Genomic DNA, 11,757 nt, shown 5'->3' with positions numbered 1-11,757 from the left:
TGGAAACTGAAGTAACTAGTATTTTCATATAATATGCATATACTCGCCCCTAGCTTATTTTTTGACAGAAAAAAGCAAACACAAAAATAAGACCAAACCAATTAATTTTAAAATAGGTAACTTCATTTCTAATTAAGCAGCAGCCATATCCTAATTAAAATACCCTAGCAATGACAAACTGTGAACATACCTGGATTATGGGGGAGAAGGTAAAAAAAGAATTAAGTTCAATTATATAGCAATGACAGGCTCTTATTTAAATGTGTAATTAAAATCTCTACTACTTAATGACATACTGGACCTAATTATGGATTTGCTATCTATAGTGTTAATTTATTCTAACTTGGCAGTACATGTACAGGACTGGTACATATTAAGGCCTACTATTCACCAAGCCAAATGACAGGAATCCAAGTTAAACACTGTTTAAGACTACATTTTGAAGATTTTTAAACCATAATTACAATGGCTGTGGGAGTTTGCTAAGAGGCCTAGGAAAAAGTGTTGATATTGCCTAGCCAAGTACGTATATAGCAAAGTACTTTCAAAAAGCAAATAAACGGTCCACATAAAGGGTTTTTTCACTCAAAATCGAGTTCACAGTTCTAGGAATCAAAGGACTTAAGTGGTAAGAATAAGAAAAAAAGAATTATGATTTTGTCTCATAATTTATGTACCTCAGAAAAATGCTGTCACACACACATTCTAGCACTAGACATAAAAACTGGAGAAATTTTTCCAGAAGAGACAAGATTAGGACACACTGTGAGATAAGTCTAAAAGAATGAACTCCAGCTTCCATAAAATACTACTAAGAACTAGAAGAGTAGAATTTCAATTCTTAATCTGGGTCCCACACATGAGCTACGGAGGGTCTATGAATCCTTCAGAATTACAGTTCCATTTATGCAACGAGAAATTTTCTGATAAACATGTAACAGTGATGGCAAAACTTTTAGAGCTTTCAATGATAAAAGCCAGCTGCAGCATGCGTGCTACAGGTTCACCATCACTGACCTATAACTTTTCATGCAATTCATAAAAGAAACCAAGAACCAACAAAGAGTGGATCCTCTAAGCAACATAAATATGGCAACCACTTATGATCCTTACCTATACACAGTAAAAATATAGACACCTTTCACAACCTCAAGAACAAAAGACATTAAAAAGATGAGAAATAAACATGTCAATACATTTGACTAAATGTATTTTTTACTGTTAACAAATATTTCACTGAATGCAAACACCATATCAAGCAACTGGGAAAACATAACGCTTTTAAACATTCCTTTCTTTTTGATCCTAAAAGATCTACTGTGCCACAAATTTCCACAGGAATCTACCAATAGAGAAATGCAGTCTAAAGCCAGGTATGGTGATGCACACCCGTAGTCCTAGCACTCGGGAGGTTGAAGCAGGAGGATCTCCAAGCTTCTGAGGCAAAACTAGGCCTGAACTACATAGCAAGACCTAGTCTCCATGCAAAAAAAAAGAAACAGAAAAAGCAGCCCACAGTTTTTATGAAGAATTCTACAATATAAACATTTTTCAAAACCTGTTTTTATTTTTAAGTATGCAGTGGTATATATGATATCTTTCCAAATGTTTCTTTTAGGAACAGCTTATAGAAAATGGCACCTGGGGACTCTTATTCTAAGAGTTTGATGAAGTCTCTTAAAGAGGTAATATACCTAGATGACCAAATAAATCTGAAAAACAGACATGTCCCAGTGGAAAGCCTGAAGTTTTTTCAAGTTCCTCAAAAATGCCCAGGTCAAGGAAGATGGATATCCACCTATCAAACATTGTTGATAGTTTCCAGTGGTTTTGGTCCTGTATATGTTATAATCACTGGTTACCACGCATCATTTCCTGTAGATAAATTGTATTCATGTGATAAGCTGACATCCAATTTGGATGTCTCTGAGCATTCCAATAATATGACTGAGAAGCAGCAGCATAATATTCTTGCCACGCCCTATAGTAAGCACTCCAGTATTCTTCATAATCCTGGTAGGCATCAGAAAAATTAGGATATGTTTCCCTATAATAATAATCATCTTCCCAAAGTTGTGCTTGCGATCGATAAGAATGCTTAGGTAGGTTTCTCCGGCTCTGCTTCACTTTCTGGTTAGAGCCTTCTTTATGCCTTGTCTTTATCTGGATTTCAGGATATTCGTGATATTCCTCTGGATTGGTGATGTCATTTCCATTCAGAGGTTGTTCCAAAGAGAGATAACCAGCCACAGGAGTAGATTCAGAGTCTTTCAGTTGACTATCAGAACAGCCTTCCAAGTATGACTTATTTCCTTTACTCTGGGAGGAAGTCCCTGAACTGTAAGAATCACTATCACTGTCTGAGTCTCCAGACTGGCTACTACTTGCAAGTATCTGTACTCTTTCTTCAGTAACTCTATTTCTCACAAAACCATTTTGAGAGTTCACAGTCTGATCTTCAGGCCCTGTGTAGTGCCTGATAATTTCTACAGGTTTCTGTAACCCCTCTTTAATATAGTGTTCATAATCCTCTACCAGGTCTGCAAAACTCAAAGTGCATGGCTGATGGATTTTAAAGGAAGACAGACAAGGAATTCTAGGGAGTGACCCATGTGAAGCTTCTTTGACCTGCTGCTGACTGTTGGTAGAGATCTGAACAGGAGTCTGAACAGAATTCATCTGTTCTTTCAATTTTATGGCACACCCCAGTTCTTTTGGTGACACTGCTTTTTCTGTGATTCCACACTCTGAGTGACTTTTTACAGGAACTTTTTGCTTGATATTATGTTTTGATTTGGCTGATAATACAGATACAGAAGTATTTCTAGAAGAAGCCACGTGGTTACCATTTGTTTTCTGAGTTTGAAAGGTTTTCTCTATTTTTTGAATTTGCTTTTTCAGTGATTGGGTAGGTACACATGCTAAGCCATTTGCATGCAAAGCAGTTTTAACCTCCACATCCCCATCCAAACACTCTTCCATTAGACCAGGAGGAATAGGATCTACATAAAAGGAAGAAAAAAAGTATTAAAATATCAACTTACTCTCCACCAGCATTTTCCAAATGACTGCATAAAGTTTTCTAGTCGACTAAGAAATAAAATACTAAAAAATATAGGAAGTAGTTTTAAGAAATATAACACTTTAAGAAATTCTGCAATAGAAGAATTTGAAAAAAATAAAAAAAATTTGCCTAAGAAATACGTAAGACCTATCTCATACTACAAAGCAGTTGTCTCTCCCACCCTACTTAAAAAAAAACACTCTAAGAGTGATGCACAGTTCTACAGCAATTCTCCCATCTTTCGTCTTCTTTCTCTTCTCTAGCCTTTCTTTTACCTCACTGCTGCTGACAGCAAAATAATACTAAAAAATGGATTCTAGGAGCTGGAGGTTTAGCTCAGCAGCATAAGCACCTGCCTTGCAAGCAGGCAGTCGTGAGTTCGATCCCTGGTACGGATAAAAAAGGAAAAAGACAAAAAAAAAAAAAAAAATGGATTCTGCTCCCTAAAGTGTACCACCAAGAAATATTATATCTCTAAATCTGTACCCACCTAAATCCGCCATCCTATACTCCAAAAGGGAAAAATCAATGCCTTAAAGAGAACATCTGTACAGAGAAAAAAAAAGCTAGATGACTGTGAAAAGATCTACAGTACCAATTACTTTCAGCTCTAAAAATGTGTTGGTTTCAACTCTAAATGTCCTATTCCATCCAAGTGTAACAGTTTGCTACCACTTATGTACTCAGACCTTTTCAAAACATGATCATTTTTGTTTTAGGCAGACAAGATATACTTGAGTACCTGCTTTATGCAGATTCTGCCTGTCCATTATTGCTGTTTATGCGCCATGAGTATACAAGTATACCTTCTAAATCCCCTAGGTCTGTATTGTTCAGTGTAGGATCTTGACTCTGCTGAACAGACTTTCTGACTGTCTCCTACGCATTGCTTGCCTATGCCTATGATACAGGCCAATTTTTCTCCTTCTCCTAAGGAAACTCATCTGAACAGTCTGTTGTTACATGACTAATCATTCACTAATAGTTTCAGGGTTCTGCTACATAAAGATCCAGATATATCACTTTTCAGCATGTCTTACAAGTCTTAACTTCTACCAATTTTCACATTACACTAATAGACTTATTCACATAAAAAGCGCTGACAGCTTAGAACTGGTAAGACCATCTACTCCAAAACATTTTCCAAAGCAAGACATTCCATTTAGAGCAATTAAAAGAGATTTGCAAAAGATCAGAAAATAAAATATTACAAAGCCAAGCCCAATAGAATCCATAGGATTCCAAGATCTGTGCTTAATCTAGCTTTATAAAATAACATACATAATCAAAATCCTTGTTACATTTATTCAGTTACTATGTAGTATGTATGTAATATGTAGTATGTATACACATATATTGATCTACACATAATATATAGTATATATGAGATAATTAAACTACATTTGTATTCAAAAGCATTTTAAGAGGGGTTTTTTATTTTTAAGAGATTAATAGCTTCAAACGCAGTTTCCAAGATAGCATTTTAAAACAGCATGACAGGGGCTGGAGGTTTAGCTCTGCAGCATAAGTGCCTGCCTTGCAAGCAGGCAGTCGTGAGTTCGATCCCCGGTACCAATAAAAAGGAAAAAGGCAAAAAAAAAAAAAAAAAAAAAAAAAAAAAAAAAAAAAACCAGCATGACAAATGATTCATAAAAAACTCAAATTCAAAATAGTATTCAAATTAAAAACTTTTCCTTCCCCATGGTGACAAACAAGAATATGACAAAAATTACCTTCATGGCAATTTAAAAGACAAAATATTCTCTCTTGTATCAAAGAATAAAATCAAACTGCATTTATCTTAAAAAATTGAGCTAATATAGATTATCTTCCAGTTTCCATGTACCAAAAGTTTGCTTGCTTTGTTATTCACTAGCTATATTCACTTTATTATTCACTAGCTATAACACTTTTACTTAATCCCTTTTTCCTAAAATAGTCTTAACCTACAAGAAGTAGGTAACACTAGCACCTCATAGGATTGCAGTGAGAATTAAATGAGTTAACATGTGCATAGTATTGGGAAAGTATGAGCATTCTGATATTTTCATTATGCGTAACTTCCCAAATGTTATGTCAACAAAATGAACAGGAAAATGTACCTGGCAAGGGTAGAAGGTTGATATTACATTTCTGGGCAATTTGCATCATCATATTTTCTTCTTCTCCACGGCAACAGTAGGTCACCGTCAGTCCCAATGTACCTAAATCAGAGGGAGTGTTCGGTACATTATTATCAAATAAATGACATCTTACAAAAATCTTTTGTAAGATTCCTCATCTTACAAAAAGCTATGAAACTTTTTTTTTTTACCAAAACGGCCAGCTCTGCCAATCCGATGCATGTATGTCTCCCAATCCAATGGTACATCCAGATTTACAACCAGATTCACTTTCTCAGCATCAATCCCACGGGAAGTCTTGAATTAAAGAAGACAAATACTTATTTGTTTGATTCCATTCACTTTATAATATTTGACCCTATAAGTCATAACATTAATTTTCTGATTCAATTCTCACCATGCATTTACACACTAAATGACAAATTAAAAATTTAAAAGTCTGATCTAATCTAAACCCTCTAACTTTTCCCTCACATTTCAACACCAGTAAGTTAAGTTATGAAAACTAATCACCATTCCTAATTGGAACATGGCTACTAATATACATCATACAGGTCTACTATAACCAAGAGCAAATCAAGACCAAGACCCTATTTATAGAAAAAGGATTTTCATTCCAATTTTGAAAATAAAAACCAAAATATTAAAGACATTTCCCCAGAATTAGAAAATCATTTTCTGATATTGTTAGAAACACCCACATAAAATAATATATAAAATCTGTACATTTGATAATAGAACATATGTCAAAATGGATTAGTCACCCAAACTGAACAGGAAATTTACCAAATCTGTGGAAATGAGAACTCTGCAATGAAATTGCTTTAGTTTAGCCATAACATCTAGGCGCTGACTCTGATTCATGTTGCCTAAAAAGATCCAAGAAAGTCACATTAAAACAACTAAGCTTATACATATTTATCAAATCTACAAAAAGCAGGAATTATAACTCCCAGGCTGAACACTTTAAATATACTAACCACCATTAATTCTGTCCTATGCAAATCTGGGTTAAGATCTACAATCGGAACCTTTTAAAATATGGTTTAGGGCAGCAATCAATTTGGATTCAATCCCCAGCATCACAAAGATAAATAAGTCAATTCCATTTTAGTATTTTAACAGTGATTATGTCAAGATTATGCCTCTTCAGACAATAATCTTTAAGTTTTCTGTGGCTATAACAGAGGTTTAAAAAAAAAAGAGTAATCCTCTTTGTATATTAGTTTCTGTTTTACTATATACCAAGTTACTGCAAAAAAATATATTAACATATCAAATTCAAAAAAAAAAAAAATAAGCCTGAAATTTCCATTACTCTTAAGATTCAGTGTACTCTCACAGGCATAAGACAATTCATGAAGTGGTATTTCTTCCTCCTGACTTGGGAGGCTTCAAGTCAACATACTAAATGAAAATTAAAGAGATGGGGGCTGGGGCTTAGCTCAGCAGCACAAGCGCCTGCCCAACAAGCACAAGGACAAGAGTTTGATCGTCAGTTCCCAAAAACAAACAAACAAAAAAACTAAAGAGATGAACTTGCCTGAAATACATTCAGCAGGAAAACCTTTAGAAGAAAGAATATCAGCCAAATGCTGTGCTCTATAAAAAATAATATGAAAGTTTATTTTATAAAGATTGTCTTATGCCTATCTCATTTTAGCTTTTCTAGATAACTTTTTAAGTTATATTACCTGCTGTGCAAATTGGAAAAGACTAAGGCTTGATTAAACAGAATTTTGCTGAAAAGTTCCTGTAAATGCTGTGCCTTTTCTTCAAAAATCTTATAGGCCAAAGGGTAAGAATTTACAACTTTGTAATACTGCTTCAAACCTAAAAGAAATCAAGAGTTAGTGCTTAAAACAAATGTATTTGTTATATCCTAACAGCAACTATGCAACATCAATAACCACACAGGCAAAGGAAAACTAAGATATTGTAAAAACACCAGTAATGTAAGTACCCAATAATCTGCACATACCTATGAGACTTGGATCACTAGAATTCAATCTTACAAAAGTGGGTTCTCTCATGTACTTTGTCAAAGCATTAGCCAAAAATTCAGGGTAAGTAGCTGATACTGCCAACATCTGTTTACTGGCAGGCAATGAAGAATAAATCCAACTGCAAAAGAAAAAAACATATAGCACAACAATTATTCAGACAATCATTCTAGAAAAGCTAAAGATAGAAACTTTGGGGTATCATTTTTATAATCAAGTAATTTATTTATTTTTCTTACTTTATTTGCTCCTGAAAGCTTCCTTCTTCTAAAAGTTTGTCTGCTTCATCAAGAATAAAGAGACGTATACTGCCTGGATTCAAGTAGTCAAGTTCTATGAGTTGTTTAATTCTTCCTAAATTCCAGAACAAAAAAGAAAACACACACAGAGACACCAAAACATTTATGATGTACCAAATTTGACAAATTTCAGCCAATATTTGACTCTATTCACAGGTCACAATGTTAACTTCCTGATTCAATTCTCACCATGCATTTATACTAACCACAAATTAGAAATTTTAAATTCTGATCTAGTCTAAACCCTTTATTTTTTTTCTCTCATTTTTCATCACAAGTACACAAAACAATTACCATTCCTATCAAAAGACCTCAATGCCAAGGCACTGATTACTAGATTTTTATTCTGAGTAATTTATGACCAAAGGATTAATAGAAGCCAAAAAATAAACTCAATCCACAGCTTAGTCACATTTCTTCTCAGAAGACTTTCTTATGTGTTCTCAAATATCCTGAGGAATGGATCCAAAACTTTATTGGTTATTTTGGGTATATGTCTATCTCACTGGAATACTGTTCCTCATTTCTGCTCAAAATAATCATTACAATTATCAAAAGATTCATATACTTTTTGTTAAAGTGTTCACTTCCTAAGAGCCTCAGTTACCAACTGCCATCAATGTCTTACCAGGAGATCCAACAGCAATATGACACTTTTTAAGTCTGGTTTTGTCTTGTGATAATGGAGTTCCTCCAATAAATACATGACACTCCAAGCCTTCCATTTTTATTCCAATGGCTGTAATAACAGAATGTATCTGCACAGCAATTTCTCTTGTAGGAGCCAAGATCAAAATCTAAAAATATGTAAGATACACCATAACAAATCAGAGAAATAAATACATATGATTAGTACTTTCATTATATTGTGTTAAAATAAAATGATCACTTAAATGGCGAGTTTTTACTGACAAGAAAAAAATATTCATTTAATTAATAAATATTACTAATAAATATTAGGAACTTACTATGTGTGAGGCAACATACCAACTGCTGCAAAAACAGTACAAAACCCTTACCCTCTTGGGACTTCAATGCTTTGTTTCTAAGATAAACAACAAAAATAAGTAACAAATAGTGAAAAGAATAATGAAAAATACCAAACTGAGCAAAGGATAAAGTGACAAGAGAAGTAATTTTAAATGGAGTAATCAAGAAAGCGCCCTTGAGGGTAACATTTGAAACTGTGCAGCATAGCACTACCTGTATGACACTTGGAATAACGTTTCAGGAACAGGAAACAGCAGATAGGAAAGATTTTAAAGTATAGTGTTTTGCAAGAAGGTAAGGCTGCTGGGGAGATTTAGGGGAAAAATAGATTTAGGGGAAAAATAATTAGAGAGCTAATCCCAGGTGTTAGGTCCCAGAGTGAAAACTGTAGTATAATTGTTAGAGAAGATAAAACTCATGTTTTCAACCATAAGAAAAAAATTTACTTAAAAAAAAGACTAGAAGAAAATGACAAAACAGTTTTTTCTTTAGGTGAATAAGATTATAGATTTTGTTTTCTATACCTCTCCTCTCCTTTACATTTCTGAATTTTCAAAAAATGTTCATGCATTATTTTGACACACATACACAACAAAAATGTTGATAATACAAAATTTGATTAACAAGATCTTTGCAATATGAATTTTATTTATAGAACCTTTTTAAGATTTTGGCTCTGACCCGCTGCCATATTGTCCCAAGCCAAAATATGAAATATATCTTAAATATAAAAGCATCCTACATAGGTCTTAAGGAAATAGAAGGATTTCCTATATGCCATATCATGTAATTTAGCAAATATAAAATAGAACTTAAAATTTTTCCTAGATGATAAAGATAGAATAGACCACAGTTCAACGCTGATCATGAGAAATACATGATTGTGAACTTGAAATAAAGTCTACCATAGTTACTAAACGCCAGAGTAAGGCTATGAGGATCATACCTAGTTTATCTTTGAATCTCCAATGTATCTAGGATACTGTTTATATATAATACTGGTTCAAAGTGTTTTTTTGGTTTTTTTTTTAGAAAGAGGGTCTCACTGCCTTGAACTCACTAAATAGCCTAGGCTGGCCTCAAACTCACAGTTTGAGTCTTCCTACCTCTCTACTTTCCAAGTGCTGGGATTACAGGCGTGTGTCACCACACCCAGACTTCAATAAATTTTTATTGAAGAAATAAACCCAAACCCTAATTTCCTGCTAATTTTGGTAAAATAATCTTAGAAATATTCCAAGGCAACCTAGAAAACGAGAAATCAGGGCTTTAAGCAATTATCTCCCATAGACAGAGCACCATATTACCATGAATCAAGTCAAATGTTTAGTCTCATCCCAATCTGGCAAGCAAAAAAATAAATTTTTAATTGAATACTGATAAAATCTGACACATACGGTAGACTTACTCTTATTTAAGATGAAACTAGGCAAAGTTGTGCATACCTGTAACCCCAGTACCCTGAGAAACTAAAGTACAGCAAATTCCAGCTCAACTTAGCAACTTAGTGCCTTAACAAGACCCTATCTCAAAGTAAAAACTATAAAAAAAGGTCAGGCATGGTGGTACACGCCCATAATCCCAGCACTTGAAAGGCTCAAGAAACAGGGAGGTCCACCACGAATTTAAGGCAGGCCTGAATGACATATGAAGACCCTTATCTCAAAAATTAAAAATGAAAATAAAAAAATTAAAAAGAGCTCAGGATGTAGCTCAGTGCAAAGGCCCTGGGCTCAATGTCCAGTACTAAAAATAAAAAAATAAAAATGAAGAATCAAATTTCAAGCATTTCTAATGTATTGGTCACTATCACTACTCAAAGACCTTAAAATCTTTTATATTTTTCATACAGTTTAATTCAATTTATCAAACTACTTTCACCTGAGGAGCCACTGATTGTTCACCTGACCCGTGGTAAAGAATACGTCCCTTTCCTGGGTCATCTGAGCAGGACTCACCTGAGTACTACTGTTTTCAAGAACAAGAGAATCCAAAGCAATGGTGGAGAATACACAGGTTTTCCCAGTGCCTGATTTAGCTTGAACAATTAAATCTGAGAAAGAAAAATAATATATTACTAGTAAGCATCTCACTGATGAAGCTTTGAGGTACCCATGTTGGCATGGGTCTCCAGTGACCACCTAGCTAGCAACTCCATTTTTAGTCGACTCTCAAAACACACATAAGGCCATGTCCAGAAGCCTGTTTGGTCCCTGAGCTTCTACTGCCAATCTTCTAAAAACTGGAACCCCCTTTTCACTGCTGGAAAGAGTCTTAAATCATCTTCAAATTGAACAGCGCATCCAGCGCCTCACCCAGGCCGAGCTGGGCACTGGCGCAGACACGGGGCTCTCCCGGGGCGAGTGGCAACGCCTTCTCAGTCCCCCTTCCTTGGGCTTCCCAGCCCCTTTTGGGGCCCGACTCTCACCGAAACCGCAACGTCCCAGCGGGATGGCCTTGAGCTGCACCGGCGAGGGCCTCTCGAAACCGGCCGCCTGCAGTCCCTCCAGTACCGGCCGAGACAGCAGCAACGATTCAAAGTCCGCCGGCTCCGCCAGCAGCACGTCTCCCGTGCGAGTCCGAGGGCTACCGATGTCATGAGCCGTCCGCAAGCTCCGCACTGCCTCTGTAGGTGGCTCCCCCTCAGAGGCTTGCGGGGCCACACGCTGCGTGGCTGCAGGGGCCTCCAGGGCCTCTGAGGCGGGTAGGGGTTCAAACATCGCCGCCATGGTACCCGCGCCACCGGATCTCGCGATACTTAGGGCAAGGAAGGGCTTCTGGGAGCAGGAAGAAAAACTTTATTGGTAGTCTTCCCGCTAAGACATTGACACGCCTCGTCTCGAGGTAGAGGAAGAAGACGGAAATCGGAGGCTGAAACACGCATGAACGCTTACAACAGAGAAAATATTGCCTAAGGAAGAGCTTAGAAGTGAGAGCTGGGGAAAGGCGAAATTACCAGTGTGTCGCCGCCAGAGGGCGCCGCGCGCACGTGGTGGGCGGGCCTCCCGCCTCCCAACTCTTCGACGATGCTGCATCCGTAACAACGAGCACTTTGTGATGCGCATCGCGCGTCACTCGCCGTGGGGGAGGCGGGGGTTGAGCGGGGTTGGGTTGTGGGTCTGGCTGCCTGCGCCGCGCTCTGTTTTCCTCATTGCGGCTTTTTCCCGAGTGTTCCTCTCTGCGCTCGCAGCTCGCTGCGCCTTCCATGCTTTAAGAGAGCTCCCAGAGTACAGCCAGACCTGAGGATTTACGTCGCTGGCTAGCATGTCTAGTACAGT

The 11,757-nt window shown here is 36.6% G+C and overlaps 1 protein-coding gene across 1 annotated transcript; it reads right to left on the bottom strand.

Moving 5' to 3' along the window:
* Positions 1–1,543: 1,543 nt before the first annotated feature.
* Positions 1,544–11,436, bottom strand: Ddx20 (DEAD-box helicase 20). Its single transcript, XM_003479004.5, has 11 exons — positions 10,908–11,436; positions 10,438–10,532; positions 8,118–8,286; positions 7,430–7,544; positions 7,169–7,311; positions 6,882–7,020; positions 6,731–6,789; positions 5,974–6,056; positions 5,379–5,484; positions 5,167–5,268; positions 1,544–3,002 (listed from the first exon to the last, which is right to left on the bottom strand). Exons 1-11 carry the CDS (start codon positions 11,206–11,208, stop codon positions 1,852–1,854), a joined length of 2,463 nt encoding a protein of 820 aa, XP_003479052.1. The 5' UTR covers positions 11,209–11,436; the 3' UTR covers positions 1,544–1,851.
* Between the last annotated feature and the right edge of the window lie 321 nt (positions 11,437–11,757).

The sequence above is a fragment of the Cavia porcellus genome, unplaced genomic scaffold (assembly GCF_034190915.1).
Source record: "Cavia porcellus strain 051 isolate PalLab524CR breed Dunkin Hartley unplaced genomic scaffold, mCavPor4.1 scaffold_1, whole genome shotgun sequence".
NCBI classification, from domain to species: Eukaryota; Metazoa; Chordata; class Mammalia; order Rodentia; family Caviidae; genus Cavia; species Cavia porcellus.
This window is presented reverse-complemented; position numbering and strand designations above follow the sequence as displayed.